Raw genomic sequence first — 17076 nt, forward strand, 5'->3', positions numbered from 1 at the left:
TAACTTACCAGTGCAGGGCTTGTCGTGTGTATGATACCCATTTTGCTGTGTGCGCGCGTGTGTGTGTTGGCTGGCAGCCAGTTGGCAGTGTGTGGAGTCTGCAGGCTAGTATTAATCAGATTGTTGACAGTGTGGCAATTGAGCCTAAGCCAGGATGAGATTAACTGACTGACTGATAGCTCTTTATCTCGTCTCACAGATCTAGGGCTAAAATCTGCCACCGAGAGAAACAAACATCCCAATATTCTTAATATGAACAAAGTGGGAAGCACTCTGACAAACATAACTGCTCTCCTTCCATCATTGTATAGGCCACACTGGGTGAGAAGCAGCCTTACAGATATAATAAGTCATGTACCAAAAATCAATTTTCCACTGTACTCTGTGTGCACATAATAAAATCGGGTGAAGCTGTTCAACATTAATCATAGTTAATCAAGTGCATACAACAGAAGTACAAACTGCACCTCTAACTTAAAATAAAGCAGGTAATTAACCGATGGCCTGCTGGCGTATGTTGGTAGTTAAATGTTTTCCAAAGGCTTTGGAAGACACTTTTATTTTTGAGAGATTAGGGTCAGTGTAAGTGTCTCACTCGACACTGCTTGTGTAATGATAAATGTCAAATGTCATTTTGCTTGAAATGTTTTAGCATTTTGAAGTTGGTAACATTAGTCTTTTTTCTCCCCAGTGAGAATCTGATGCGTTTTAAAATGTTCCTCTATTTACATCTAAAAGCTTTCTATCTAACATTTGAACGCATTCACAGTCTGATTAACGCATCGGGAGCAACTCACAGCTTAGTATCTTATGCAAGGGTACTTTGGCACGCAGACTGGAGCAATCAGGGATTGAACCACCAACTCTGAGATTAGTAGATGGCCTATCTACCTGAGCTACAGCTATTCTTGAGTGAGTTAGTAGGAATAGTTTTTGCTGTTCTGTTTTAAAGATGTATACATTGAGCATCACCAGTAGCAAAGTATACTTTTTATATAATAAAAAAGATGATCCTTATTGTGCCCAACCTGTTTGACTTCAGATTAACTCGATGCTGGTAAAGAAGAGCGACTCAAATGTCAAACTTGTTGATTGTGTCTCAGGATTATTGCGCTGACCTTTGATCTCTTAGGGACATCCTCTTAGAGAACACGCTTAATTAAATCAGAGCGAGATTTTAATTGAAGAAGTAGAGCTGGGACTTGTCAAGATTTCAGTCCATGGGGTTTTTAGAAACATTTTAAACACTTAAATGTTATGTTAGTATTTCTAGATGAAGGCATGGGAACATTAATAATTGGAAAAAATAAGTATGTTCCACTCGTCTTCTAAAACATATTTGTGTTGCAGTGGACTCCATGCTAGGATTCATCTGGCATCTTGCCTTTCTTTTAATTAACCAAATGAATAACAGCTCTATACTTGTGCTATACATGCAAACTGCAAACCATACAGTATTTTTATACATGAAACTATTTTTCTTCCATTCTACACCGATACAGTGACTGTGTATTTGGCAGTAAGTGCTGCCAGAATGCAGCACTATGTAGATAAAAATGTAGCGCCGAAACTGGTGCCCTGCTAATATTTTTGTCCTGTTCTTCCCACGTAGACACTTTGTCAGCAAAGTAATTGCAGCTTCAGTCCATCACCTGTCTGTAACTGAGTATATGCATACACAGTATTAAGTGTATGTTACCTGCATTTTGACTGCGCTCTCCATCTAATACACCAGCAATGTGTTTTTTTTTGTTTTTTGTTTTTTTTTTGTCTTTTTGGTTTATAAATTAATTTTTTTTTTATTGTTTTCAGTGTAAAGGTCAAAAATCCAACAACACTTGTGTGTGTAGAACACCTTGCTAGTCTAGACCTGTGTGTTTCAGAAGTAGGCTAAGGTGTATGAAAACCACCTACTCTGTTCCTAGTGCAAAATGAAAGAAATCGTTTTATTTTATTTCATATGTATATTTTACTTGGTGAATTGCCATGAAAAACACACTGCACATTACGAAATCCAGTATGAATCAGTCTACTGAACAGAATCTGAATCAGTCTAGCATTTTCTGAACCAAAATAACAGTTAAATCCACTCTGTTAATGTTGCAGATGGGGCACACTAATGGTTGTTACAGCTTAGCCTCGACTTTACCAGTTATGTTATTGTTAGCCTTAGCAGCTAACCAAAACCGTCATGATAATAGACCGCTAATGTGGCTAACGCTTAACTGCTAATAGTTATATGGGTAACATGAAAGTGTATGACGGCCAGGTTAATGTTAATGAAAAGTGTTTAATACTTAACTGTTTTCAAAACGGGAGCTTTACTCACCTCTCAAAATTTCTCAGTGTTATTTAGTGTTATCAGCGTCAGCTACGGTTAATGGGAATTTAGTTGTGTGTAGGGCTGCTAAATGTCCCGTTTTAGCCGGGACATCCTGTATAATGAGCAAAATTTGTTTGTCCCTTATTCCAACTTAAATGTCCCATATATTGACCATTACTTGAAATGTCACTTTCTGACCAACAGATTTGCACTCTTACAAATATCTGATTTGACCACAATTATATCAGACGAGTGATTGTGTCCTGGACTAGGACGTGACTCGTAAAAAGACGGTGCTGTTTGGTCTGCGCAGCATATTAACCTGGGTAATTGAAGCCTGTATTTACAGTATTTTATTTGAATATTTTTTCTCTTTTGCTTATTTTTCAAAGGAAATGCCCATAGGATTTCTGTCATCACTTAATTTATTTTTCTTTATTGTTTTAGATGAGGTATTGATTAAACTTAATACTAACATTTTACTGGATTTTTATTGTAAGAAAATGAACATACATATTTTCACTATACACACCTGTCTGTGCATTGTGCTTCTGGCACACCAGACTGTCGCTTACTTGATAGTTAAAAAGGTAGCAACCCTAGTAGTGTGTCAACTGCATTGCATTTAGTTTGAATGCTATGCACCTCCTGCAGTTGGTATATTTATTTTTGATGGCTGGAATGACTTCTTGCTGGGGGCTTCATGATAGGCAAGGTACACCCTGAACAGGTGTCCAGTCCATCACAGTGCTAACACAGGTGAGTTTTTTGCTAATTGATTTTAACAACAAAGAAAAAATCTAGCTACCTACAGGTATGATCCGACCACCTAGAGATCTGTAGAAAGTTACCGCTGTCATCCTAACACCTAGCTATAGATGCTGTAAAAGAGAGACGTACCTTGTGGATTGGAAAATAAAAGTGCCTCAAACCTGCATCTATCTTAAGGCCACCACATAGCGATAGCTGTGGTTGTAAAAGGACTTCTGGTCCTATAGAAATCTGACTTTACCTCTGTAAACACTTTCTTTATCTTCTGTTGGCTGCTCCCTGTAGGGGTTACCACAGCAGATCATTTGCCCACGTCTCACCCTCTACTATCCTCCTCTGTCACACCAACCCTCTGCATGTCCTGCTTCATGACATCCATTAACCTCTTCTGAAGTCTTACTCTTTTCCTCCTCTCTGGCAGCTCCATATTCAACATTCTTTGTTCAGTGTATCCACTATATCCCTTCTCTACACCTGTCCAACCATCTCAGCTTTGCCTCTCTAACGTTTTCTCTCAAACACTCAACCTGAGCGCTCCCTTTGAAGTACTCATTCTAATCTTGTCCATACTGTCACTCCTGATGAAAATGTTAACATCTTTAACTCTGCCACCTCCAGCATTGCCTCCAAATTCCAATCTTGGAATTTTGCCTATGCCCATGTTTCCCATGGTTCAGTTTGTTTTTTTTGTATTTTCTTCGTTTATCTCACTCAACCAGTCCCCCCTCATCTCTCTTGATTTCTTTCCCCTTCCTGCTATACTTTTCTTCCCAGCCATCCCATCACCCACCTGATCACCCTCTCGTAACCCACCACCCTCCTACCCAAAGATGCCCCCGGCTGCGGCCTAGTTACGCCCCCAACAGAGATAAAGAGCTAATTGGAAATCGCTCTACTAATTAACCTTCTCCAGGCTAAAAGGTATTTATATCATCTGGTTTTTGATGGAGCGATAGCAATGGGAAGAGAGGTTGAGGAGGAGGAAGAGGGAGGAAAGGATTGAGAGAAAGATGATAAATGTTGATTAAGCAGGTGAAACAGAATACTGGTGAGAGGGGCTACAAAAAAATTTCAAAGGAGCAAGTCGAGAGGGAGTACATCGGCAATTCATTGCTTATTTCTCAGTTTTGTGGCAGATGGTCAGTCCATTGTAAAGTTGCAAAATTTTCAGCCATCAGTTTGCTGCTTGACAAACACAGAAAAACCAGGTCAGTGTGGAGTGAAACCTGCTGGATTGTTTTGTCCTAAATTGACTGAAGTGTCTGCGTTTTTGATGATGGCAGATGGGGAAAGGGGTGAGGGTAAACCCTTGGGGGTGCAGAGGGACCTCGGGGGAAATGTAGTCTCTGGATACGTGTAGTCTAATTTTGTAAAAACTTTATCTAACAATAACACAGGCAGTAGAGTTCAACGGTTCTATCAATGGTACTTATGACAAGGATTACAGTTGATTACGCCAGAAGTGTTTACATTTTTTTTTTTTTTACTTTTAGTACTATGAATATTGTCATGAATCTAAATTTTGATTTAGACAAGAAAAGAAAACTTTCCTGAAATGATTAGATGAAATGTGGGAGTATCAAAGGAGATTGAAAAGGAACTGAAATATAAATCAAGAAATGCCCACAAATATAGGCCAGGCACTGCAGATTGTATAACATGTGTCTCTTAGGATATTCACCTAATGTTCAGGGGTTTCTTGAAACTCTGTGAGGTCTATAGTATTTTCAGTGTTGCACAAATGTGGTCTACACACATGCAGAGTATCTGATTAAAGAAAGGAGACAAAAAAAATCTCCTCTCCAAAAAAAGTATGATATGACTGATTTTGTTTTTGAGGAAAAGGATCTAATATCTGCTAGAAGGAAAAACTGTGTCTGGTGTCAAATATTTTTAGTTGCTGTTTCCCCCTCGACTAAAGATTTCTGGGAATTGCTAAATGCTAATATTTCAAATATTTATTTCAACATACAACTGTTATACAAAAGAGGTGAAAACCATGAGACCATGTTTCACAGGTGTGATAACACAGTTGTCCTGCAGTGGAGTAGCTCCCTTTATCTGAACATAAAACTTCTCATTAAAACAAAAACTTCTATTTTGGCCTCATTCATCCCAATAACAGTCATTGTTTAAGCAGCCATCTGGCTCATCCATGTGATCTTTAGCAAGCTGCAGATGGGCAGCAATGTCCTTTTTTGTTTTAATCCTGCCATGCACACCACACATTCAGTGATCTCCCGGTGATGGACTCATAAACCTAAAACAGTAGACCAGTTTTAGTTGCAGGCTTTTGCTTGATTAGACGTTGCTCTGGACTTTAACACCTCTTACTCGTGGAATGATCTTTGCTGATCGACCACCCGTGAGGAGAGTGGTAGTGGTCTTCGATTTCCTTGATTTTTACATTATCTGTCTGTTTGGGGTGAATTATGTAACCCTTTTATAGTCTGATAAGCATAAACAACCTCTCAAGTCCTCAGAAATGTAAGCTTTTTGCCATGACACATAAACATACTGTGATGTGACAGAACAGTGTGTAACAGGACAGCAACAAGGTGAAAGCACTTCAATTTCACATTCAACTCAGTCTCCTCGTACTTTAGTGAGATAATTTACTTGTGTTTCTTTTAGTTATTTTTCTTCTATTTTTGGTCATCTGTAAATGGTAAAAGTACATTTATTTTGTGTGTGTGTGTGTGTGTGTGTGTGTGTGTCTGCGCGCATATGGATTATTTATAACAAATACATCTTATTAAAGCGAGGTGAATCTCAGGTGCCTTCGCATTCAGCTGTATGCGATGTGTGGGACTAAAGTCTGTGTGGATGTGACAGAGGGAGAGAGATGATAATGAAATAAGAGCAGTAAGAGTGACAGTGAGGCAGTCAATCAGTCAGTGAAACAGTGTCTAGCGGGCAGCACAAGCTACAGTAATATATGTGAGGAGGGGAGGGTGGTGAGGGGGAGTGAAAGATCTCAGGAGAGTAGGAGTCGAGAGGAGAAAGGGAATAGTTTCAGGTTTCTGTCATTTGCCATACCACCTTTCTCTTTTCACTTCCCCCCCTCTTGCAGAACCTAATGGGGGGGTCTAAGGAGGGTAAGGTTACCTGGCTGTCATCCCCCACTGGCTCCGCTTTCATTTCATTTACACTCTCACTCACACTAAAAACCAGGTCCATCAGGCCTGCTGCAAACAATTTTTTGAATTTATTTTTGGAACAAATTTCTTGGAAATGTGTTGCTTCACTTATACTTTCTATTTATATTCAGCCACAGGAATCCAGAAGACGTTTTGTCATTGCGCTCGTATTCAGGAATTCAATCATGTATCTCTTGGTGCTATTTGAAGCAACCAATTATCAAATTTTGCTAATGCATATTAATATTAATATACTAATTACCGTGTGGGCACTGGAACATGATTCATTAGCAGCTAGATGAGTCAGAATTTCATCTTACATACAATTAATATGTTACATTTGAAGTTGGAGGTAAAAACAGAAAAAACAAACCTCCAATGTGTTAGGAACATTCTGCACCAAACTGCAAACGGCTCCAGGCTTTGCTGTAGGAGCACAGGACACATCTATCTTTAATAGATATCAGAGGAATGCTGCTGGCTAAACAGGCTAGCCAAAGCTTTTCCGTAGGTCAGAATGATGGCAAGGATTGGTTGCACCTGGCTTGGATTTCAAAGAAAACTCCGCAAAATGTTGAGTTGGCCCTTGCAGATGTCAACTGTAAGGCCTCAAGGGAAAAAGCACTGAGAAGCGAAAATATCAAGTGAGGAGCAGAATGTATTTGGGTCTCTCCTGCTAAAACAAAGTCTGCTGTATTGGATTGCAAAGCAGTATTGGCAGATGGTCTGGTAAGCCATTTTTAAACAGCAGGTACTGTCAGCCAAGCAGTCTGCTGATACATTTCCCCGAGCATAAAAAGTTGAGGGCAATAAAGCATTATTGGTAGAAAACAAGCTCAGTCATGGTAAGTGCTTGTAAACACTGAATCATGGCTAATCAAAACTGTGTTTGGATCTGATTAGCATGTTTAATTTCCCAAATTGTTTACATAAACACATTTTAAATACATTTTTTTGTTTTTTCAGTTAAAGAGCCATGGCCCCAGCTTTACCAGAGTCCACGCACCATGGCCAGTATTATGTCGAGAGGCCGAGTTTCTCAAGATTAGAGTCCCCACCAAGACGGTAAGATCAGAGTACCTCACTGCAGCAGTTTCTTGTTAGGTTAGCAAACAGCTGAAGTTGATATTGTGTCTCTGTAGTTATTTTTTTTCCCCCACCAAGTATAATGGCTATTACAATAAACTTAAGGGTTGTAACATTTTAAGAAATTAAATCTAAGACTTTGGTATGCCAGTTTTTTTTTAAAATTCAGTTAAAAGTACAGAGACAGTCATACCCATAATTATATTTACACGTGGGGTTATTACTGCTGTACCACTCAGTGTTAGGTCTTTAATTCTCAGACAGTGTTAAGTTCTTTGGATGTGTGTATCTAACAGGTAGTAACATGGTTAACTCTGTATGTTTTGGTTACCCCAGAGTTATGAAATCAAAGAGGAAACTGGTTTCGGCTCCAGTATGAGCACAGTGTGGAGAACGCTGACCAAGCCTTTCCAGCCTAAAGTACCACATCAAGATCATGGACGCACCAAATTTCTTTCACACTGCTTCTCCAGGGACAAGCTACACTTGTGAGATAAATATGAACACAGATTTATTTTCTATAGAGCCTTATTTTATGGTTTCAGTTTAAAATAAGACTAAGTAATGATAAGAAAAACAACTGTCTGGTACCAGGGCTGGTCCTTAGTTGGATCTGACTATGGATGCTATAGTCACAACCTTCTATTAACCTAAACAACAAATGATGTCAAATCATTTATTGTGGAAAAAAAAGTCACTACACTTGTGTTTTTTTTTTTTTTTTTTTAAACCACAAAATTGTAACGCACAGCCACCTGTTTGGTGTTGTTGCAGGTGTATTTTGTGCTTAAAGTTGAAAAGACTATGTTTTGCAAAAACCTTAGCAGCCCTGCCATAGTGTTCATTGGTTGTGTTTCCTTCAGGTACAACATCACATCTAAAGACACTTTCTTTGACAATTCTACAAGGGGCAGAATAGTAAGTCTCTATGTTTACATCACTACCTCCTGTATCATATTTTTTTTTCAAGATTAGTCAATTTTTCCAGTCTAACAAGCTGAAATGTTCCACAGGTTTATGAGATCCTGAGACGGACGGTGTGTGCACGAACCTGTCAAACTATAGGTGAGGGTACAAAGCATTTAATTAGAAGTTTGCTGTGCCTCTGCTTTATCAGTGTTTAAATGTGTATTCCAATAGACTCCAATAGCAGATCTCAAGTGGTTTGCTGAAGGCATCAGTGTCTAATAGAAGTCACTAAGTTATTCACTCATTTTTTTTAATTGTCATGTTGCTAGTCTAAAATAGTTTGCAGTATAATTGATCTTATTCACCTGTGCTGGAAAGCAGCAACACTCCTCCAAGCATATCCTTCCCAGCCTCCTGAAATTTGGTCAGCCATTGGTTACTCCCAGAACTAATTCATTTTAGATTATTTCTACACCAGTGCTTCTTATCAGATGGTGTGGAGAGACACACTGGTATGTCTTGAGGAAAGTTTATGTAAATTTATCATTTGCTAGCATAGTGTCAAGCATTTTTCTTTTTTTTTTTTTTTTTTTTTTTTTTTATGCAAAAGGATCTGGTGTTCCAGATGACATAAACACTCTCTTCTGCAGATATAAAAACAGGTGTTGCTGGAAATTTTGCTTTGCTCTTTGGTGTGCCATTAAAAACCTCTAAACCACTGGTCTACACCAGAGCCCATGACAATAAAACCCTGCTTCAAAATATGTTTGCATTCAATATGGATGTGTAGGTTCTCAGTCATCCAGATCATGGTAATCTAAGGCACTCGGAAGAAACGTGACTGGACTTTCTGTAGGCTTCTACTGCTGCAGATATGTGGATGACACCTGGGTCAAAATCAAAACCCAAGAAGTAGAAGCCTACACTGTTCACCTCAATTCAGTGGATAGAAACATAAAGTTCACCAGGGAAGACAAGAAGGATAATAGTTTGCCATTTCTGGACTGTGCTGTGCACATTGAGGAGAATGGAAACCTCAACATTGGAAGTTTACCAGAAGCCCACACACAGACCAGTACCCACTCTTTGACTCCACCGCCACCCTCTGGAACACAACATTGGAGTAATCAGAACCCTAGAACACCGGGCTGAAAACATTCCCTGTAAGCCAGAAAGGAAAGAAAAGGAACACACACATGTAACGAAAGCTCTTTAAACAGGTGGTTATCCCAATTCATCAAATCTGTAAAGATGCACAGGATAAAGGTCAGACACCAACTAGGAAGAAGCAGAATGACAAATGAAACAACATTGTCTTGTCATTGTCCACTTTGGGGTGGCTTACAACACCAACTGTCTGCCAACTTACAAGCCAGTTTTGAGATCCCTCCCCAGACACCTCAACGCCCACTCACATCTTCTGTGACTTGATCTCAATAGGTCACATGATCGGGTGAGCCAAGGTCTCACAATAGTTTCACCTGAAAACTCTGCTGATAATGACCCACACCCTTTTTCACACCTTGGCTCATGTGATGAGGCACATAATCAATAGCGGGTCAACGGCCCTCTTAAGGGACACTCCCACTAGGGATTAAATACTCCACCATTTGGTCTTAGAAATGAAGACGCTTCTCTGATGAAGGTGAAACATCTTCAAGAAACCTAATGAAATCCACTGGCTTTTCTTTCTAAGCTACTTAGATCTGTATACAATACGTATACAATACTGAGCATTTTGGTTACACCTTTGGTATAACAGCACATTGACTACACCCGTTTTATAGCACCCTTCAAACAGGGTGTAGCAATCAGGCAACATTTATTTGAGTCAATGATGATAAACTAAATAAGACCCGAGCATCTCATTGTCTTGTTCTCTGTTGTGAAGCATTAAAGGTAAAACTATAGATTTGTAGTTAAATGTTATACAGCAATAATTCTTAGTTTAGGAAGAAGAAGGTACTAGAAGGTTGCAGAGCCATGAATGCTGTTTGTGCACTAGAGAGATAAAGTGACGTTCAAGTGGTTGTCTAAACAATGAGTGCTGTGCTGCATAGTTGGATGACACAGAGATCATTTTCCCAACAACCTATTCCCACCAGGCCGTTCCTAGAAAGGCTGCTCAATAACATTTCCTTTAACCATAGACACCCATAGGGACATTCAGCAGCTAAGTCAATATGTTCAGCCGCACTCTTTGTTTGTGCAATTGTGCGTGACCCATAATTTGTTGAGGTAATCTAGAAAATAAACATGCAAGGCACGCAGATGACGGCTGTCTTAAAGGCTTCATTGTACTTTCATTGGAATTTCCATTAAAATATATCCACCACTGTTTGTCTGTATGAGACATGAAAGAACTGCATGGTATCAGGTATCGCCTGATTCCTTGTTAGTGCAGCTCTTTCCTGTTTATATAACTGTAGCATTTAATTAGACGCAGATTATGGCTGCATCTGCCCGTCGCACTTATAATGCCCATCGGTCCCATATAGATATGCTGATCCCAGTTTCATTTCTAATGTCCACCATATGTCTGGTTGGCTTGCCTATCACAGCAGACGGTCTCAGCCAGCGGGTACTAATGAAGCTGTAGGGCAAGAAGGGACGAGAAAAATAGAGTTGCATCTTTTTAACCTCTATTTTCTCTCTCTTCCCCTCCCCCCGCCCCCCCCGAGGCTCACACAATCCCCCCACACACACTCTCCCTCTCTGTCTCTGTTGCTTTACTCCATCTCTTCTACAAGTGGGTCATACTTCCCGGGTCAGGCTGAGATTGAAGCAGGGGCCACTGGGAGTTGTGGTTGTTTCTGGCTGGTTGAGTGAGCATTCATGCGTAGGTGTATGTGTGTTGGTCGTGATGTTCATTAATAGCACAGCTAATCGCTGCATAGGTCCATGTCCCCTTTGAGGCACTGATAATTGATTAGATAGTTTGATGGAAGAGGTAGTTGTGTATGCCGCGTCATGTCATGCATCAGCGTCCACCCCTGACATTGACAGGTAACGGGCAGGCCACGATTTAACGTGTGAAAACTTTCAAGGGCAAAAGACAGAACCAGTCTGTCTGACACTGAAAACCAGACTTTTTAAAATGGTACAGGCTATACAATACGTGTAGGGAAAGAACCATTTTTCTTTTTTCTTTTTCTTTTTTATCCTTTTGGGATTGATTCAACAAATCAAATCCTTAAAAAATCGAATCACAAGTATGGAGTGCTGGATATTGGATAAATAAAAGCAGGTGCTCTTTTACATTGTCTAAAAATTAATTTCCCCCTTAGCCTGGAACAGTTATTTTAACCTCAATCCTTAATTCTTTTTCAGTAAAAAAATGTGCTTACACACTTCTTTGTAAGTGCCTCAAACACTTCTTTTTTTAAAAGCCCTGCCAGCTGCTTGAGTTTCTGGTTGAAACCTTATCTGCTCTTTCAATGCAAGTAAAAACTGTCGTCTTTTCAGAGGATGCAGTTCACGATGCTTAGCAGGAAAAGGAAACCCCTCATAAATGACACTCAAACCCTCTTGGGGTTGTCTCACATCTCTGCTCTCTCTCTTTCAGGCATCAGCACATTGATAGCTAAAGGCGTGTATGACGCTGCCTTCCCTCTTCACGATGTAAGTGCAAAGTCCCCTGAGACGCTAATGGTTTTAATGTGTTTTACTAGATTTCAATTTTCAGTGAGTGGAAACATTCTTGGAGTAGAAATCTTACACTCTGACAAATGACGTAGCAAAATACTGACTAGTGCAGGGATTTCTCAAGTTTTGAAATTAACGGGTACATATAAGGAAGAATTACCTGTTCTGTGTTAATTTTTGATTATCTAATTATATTTTGTGTGTGATAATTCAATTCAGTTTTATTTAAACAGCACCAAATGACAACAACAGTCGCTTCAAGGCACTTTGTATTGTAAAGACCCTACAATGACAGAGAGAAAAGCCCAATAAACATATGACCCCCTTTAAGCTAGCGCTTTGTGACAGTGGGAAGGAAGTCTCCAAAAGTTGATTCTGTTCATCTGGACGTAGCGTTTTGTGGAAGAAACGTTTCGTCACTCATCCAAGTGACTTCTTCAGACTCAGCTGACTGCAGACTGAAGAAGTCACTTGGATGAGTGACGAAACGTTTCTTCCACAAAACGCTACGTCCAGATGAACAGAATCAACTTTTGGAGATTTACTTACCTGGATGATTGAGCATGCATCAAAAAGTGGGAAGGAAGAACTCCCCTTTAACAGGAAGAAACCTTCAGCAGAACCAGGCTAAGGGAGGGGCAGCTATCTGCTGTGACAGGTTGAGGGTGAGTGGAAGGAAATTGGACAAAACATGTACTGAGGAAGAGAGCCAGAATTGAATATCTGATAATTAAATGCTGAGGCAAAAACAAGTGAGTGAGAAAGAATTGCTAAGTGAATCATGGAAAGCCCCAGCAAGCTGTGTCTATTGTAGTGTTTAGTTACACTAAATTCAGGATCACCTGATCCAGCCCCAGCTAAGTTTTAACAAGAGGGAAAGTTTTAAGCCTGAACTTAGAAGACACTCTCTCTGCTTTTAAGTTCAAGCTGGGAGCTGGTTCCACAGAAGAGGGGCCTGAATGCTGAAGACTCTGCCTCTCATTCCACTTTTAAATATCCTAGGAACCAGAAGGAAATCTGAGAGCAAAGTGCTCTACTGGGGCCTGATTATTTAAGACCTTGTTTGTGAGGACAAGGATTTTAAATATAATCCCAGCTTTAACAGTGATTGAAGAGGAACCAGTATGGTGAAAAAAACCTGTTTGTAGTCCCTGTCAGTACTCTTGCTGCAGCACTTTGGATCATTTTTCCTAGAACAAATAAATGCATGGAATAGTTTTTCAGCATCACTCTTAGACAGGATATTTCTATTTTTAAGAGATTGCACAAATGGAAGAAAGAAGTCCTAAATATTTGTTTAATATAATAGATTCCTTACGGTGATACTGGAAGCCAAGGTAATGAGGCCAAGCGGCCACCAGATTTCTAAGATCCTTAGGAGTGAGTCGAATAGCCCCAGTTTGATCTGATTTTAGAAGCAGTAAATTAGAGGTTATCCAGTCTTTTTCTTTAAGACAATCCTGCAGCTTAGCTAATTGGTGTGTATCATTTACTTTCATAGATCCCCTGAGTTTCATCTGCATAGAAATGAAAATGTATGTCTAATTATGCTGCCTAAGGGAAGCATGTGTAATAGAATTGGTCCAGCATAGAACCCCGTGGATCTCCATATTTAACCTTCTCTGACCTAAAATGATAATTTCAGTTTCTGAAAAGTCTTTGGCTCTAAATTAAAGATATACACTGGCATGGCCCCGTGGTTTAACCAGCTATAAAACTGACAATAACTCTGACATCTAACTTGATTGATATTAACACTTCAGACAACCTCCTCTTACCACATTATCTGCTCTTAACAACTTCAAATACTGTATTTCAAGTGTTTTTAATTTCTGTATTTCTACATGTTTTTAACAAGTGCACTGTGCTGCCTGTTGTCGTGCGCCTGTGTGCACTCATGCTTTTCATCCTCTCTTCTCACTGCTCAGGGTGACTACAAGGTCATCGGACACCTGGAGGAGAGGAACGACAGACAGGTGCGTTGACTCAGCCTTTCATTCCTGTCACCCCCTTTGTTCCTTTAAGTGATGTGGTACAGCTATGAAAACTGAATTGTCTCAATCAAGTCAGCTGTCCTAAACATGTTAACTCCCAGCAACTCAAAAAGGGACCTCCACTTTTCTGAACAACTGAGCTTTAGTTTGCCATCCTCATCTCATATTTAATTTGATTTTTTTTCCAACATCTGTCTAACATGTTTACGAAACTCCTCTCAAAGTGCAAAAAAACAGGATCCGACTCAAATTTCAAAGCAAAATATTAATAGAAAATTGAAATGTGAAAATTGAGAGGATTAGTCTTTATCCTTGTGTTTACTCCAGTTTTTGTAACATGTTCTAGTTCAACCACATACCTTGTTAGATTTTTATCTTTTAAGCACGAGGAGCACCAGGCTTCATAATGCGGTTTTCCTCCTCTCTTACTGCATTTCACTTGGCTGCAGGATAATGTTACTTATACTGCAGCTTGTTGGCTTCATCCACTGAGGTTTAATTCGGCCAATCAGAATGTTACTGCCTACAGATGAGCTCTACCTCTGAGAATCATTTTCAACTTACAACATGACAAAATACGCCCACACTGACTCTCTCTCTCTCTCTCTCTCTCTCTCTCTCTCTCTCTTTCTCTCCCCCTTTCTCTCTATTGCTTTGTCTTGTCTGTCAGGTTCTGCATGAAGAGTGGGCTAGATACTCAGCCTTTTACAAGTACCAACCCATTGATCTAGTCAGGTAAAGTAACCACAGCATCAACACGAAGACCTCAGTTTTTCTTTTAATTTAATATGACTCTGCCATACATGATTAGTGAAAGATGTACATGGGGACCTGCCAGGAGCCGCCGCCAGTCCCCTCAGAGCCCTTACCCAAACAGCAGCTCAATTCATGTTTATGCCATTCACTTTTATCTACTAAAAAATGCTGTCAAACCTAAAATAAGAATGTCGGCCAGCTAGTGAAATGGCTCTTAAGATATTCACATGCCCATTTGTTCTTTGGCGCTACTAGTCACCATGTGTATACTGGTCATGAATGATTCCTTACTAGCCAAACCACCTTGTAAGACTGACAAATCAAGAATTTATATTTGTTACAACTGTAAATTTTATATCTCAGCCTGACCCAATATTGACAGACTCAAGAACATAGAGGAGATTCTAGGAGCACAGAAGTTACTCTAGGAGAGCTGGACAGGGCTGTACCCATTAGCAGGACTGGTATGTGCTCAAGGAGGAACAGGATGAGCACTACCAGAGCTACAAAATGACCTCCAGCAGACTTCATACAGGTGGCCTGAAGGCCCGATGTCCCTTGTGCTCACTACCTGGGACTGTGGAGCCCATTTGACATTTACCATTGAACACCAGTCATAGCAGGTCCACTACTTGCACCCTGTGCTTTTCATAGATGAGAGCAGGTTCACCCCGAGCACCTGTGACAGTTGTGGGTTTGTAGAAGCTGTGGAGAATGTAATGCTGCATGCAAGCTCATTTAGTATGCCCTGTTTGGTGGTGGGTCGGTGATGGTCTGGGGAGGCATATATCCATGGAGGGATATCCACAGACCTCGACATGCTGGGTGTTGGCACCCCGACTGCCAGTAGATACGGGGATGAAATCCTTTGGCCTGCCGTCAGATCCTACACTGACGGGTTTCACCTAGTGCTCGGCTTCATATGGTGAGAGAATGCAGGCAGTTGCTTGAATATGAAGAAACTGATACCATTCAATGACCCCCGTGCTCGCCTGACCTAAATCCAATAGAACACCCAATAGAGTAGGCTGTATGAGGGCTAAAATACTATGTACTGACACAATTATTGACTTAGCAAAATTACACAGAATGAAGAATGTTGCTTATCTCATTACATGTGGACACATTTGCTTTGTGGTACTAAACCTCTGACAATCATAAAAACTTGATGCTGCTATTTACTATATATTCTGTTGATTTGTACTTCTAAATAGTATAACTAAATAGTGTAACTAATTATACTATTTTGATTACTCTCTGCAGTAAGTAGCACAGATTTATCCATTGTTAAGGTTAATTAAGTCCATGTTGGAGTCTTTAGATCTTGCTCAGGCAGAATTTGTACACCAGTCTTTAAGAAGCAACTATTAAAGGCTTTGCAGAGGTAGGAAACACCCTAAATAATAAGAGCATTAGCCCTCTTAATCTATTTTGGGGTCAAACACAGCATCAGGATCCTTACACCTGGTTTACATACTAATTCCGTCTGCTGTGCCCTAACCATGAACTGCATTATTCCTTACCCACAGGAAGTACTTTGGTGAGAAGATCGGCCTTTACTTTGCATGGCTCGGCGTGTACACCCAGCTGCTTGTACCAGCTTCCATAGTGGGTATCATTGTGTTTGGCTATGGAGTGGCGACAATGGACACTAATATACCAAGGTACATTAGAAATCCACTGCAAAAATCTCTAGTTTTACTGTTGCAGTTTCATTTGTGAGAGAAAATCATTGTACAATCCCACACTGTAAAAAGTGGTTATGGAATGAGATGTTCCCTAAAATACTGATTCTAGCATAATGCAGAAAATAAGGATTTGTTCCTGCCATTGCATGCACATATGCCCATACACACATTTACTAGACAGGGATTGCCCAGATACCTGCTGTATCTGGCTTTAGTCAGGGTTGTGTGGGTGGCGCACAAAAGGCTCAGCTGGCTCTGTGTGTGTGTGTGTGTGATGAAGTGGAAGGCTGATAATTCAGCCTACACCAAGTATGAATAGGGTCAAAGTAGAAAAGCTTGTGTTGTGGTTATGTGTTAAAAGTTCCATTCATTTATTGTGGTTAAATGTAACAGACCCAAAGATCCATGCGCCTTTTTAGCTGAGAGTGAATCCACAGACAGAAATATAGAGCCTCAGTTAATCTTATAGGCATAAACATTAACACTACACCACGTGTTATATAATGGTGGGCACTCTAGACTTGATATTTTTTCCCCCTCTTCTTCAGTCTGGAGATGTGTGACCAGCGTCTCAATTTCACCATGTGTCCTCTGTGTGACCGAGCATGTGACTTCTGGCATCTCAGCACTGCCTGTGGAACCGCCAAAGCTTCACACCTCTTCGATAACCCTGCCACTGTCTTCTTTGCCATCTTCATGTCTCTATGGGGTAAGGTTATGTGTTTTTGCATATGCATACCGAGATGACAGGTGGGCTGGTTATG

General features: G+C 40.2%; 1 protein-coding gene across 6 annotated transcripts in view; it reads left to right on the forward strand.

Moving 5' to 3' along the window:
* ano2b (anoctamin 2b) overlaps nt 1-17076 on the forward strand; it is a 75859-nt gene that overhangs the window by 15970 nt on the left and 42813 nt on the right. For all 6 annotated transcript variants that reach the window (XM_084909237.1, XM_084909233.1, XM_084909238.1 and 3 more), the window contains 9 exons: nt 7201-7299; nt 7657-7808; nt 8184-8238; nt 8334-8385; nt 11795-11850; nt 13803-13850; nt 14539-14603; nt 16154-16288; nt 16861-17021. In XM_084909237.1, coding sequence (XP_084765363.1) covers nt 7201-7299; nt 7657-7808; nt 8184-8238; nt 8334-8385; nt 11795-11850; nt 13803-13850; nt 14539-14603; nt 16154-16288; nt 16861-17021 — 823 coding nt within the window. The remainder of the gene's footprint in view (nt 1-7200; nt 7300-7656; nt 7809-8183; nt 8239-8333; nt 8386-11794; nt 11851-13802; nt 13851-14538; nt 14604-16153; nt 16289-16860; nt 17022-17076) is intronic.

This window comes from Perissodus microlepis, chromosome 17, assembly GCF_051167445.1.
Source record: "Perissodus microlepis isolate ML-2025 ecotype Zambia chromosome 17, ASM5116744v1, whole genome shotgun sequence".
In the NCBI taxonomy this organism is placed as follows: Eukaryota; Metazoa; Chordata; class Actinopteri; order Cichliformes; family Cichlidae; genus Perissodus; species Perissodus microlepis.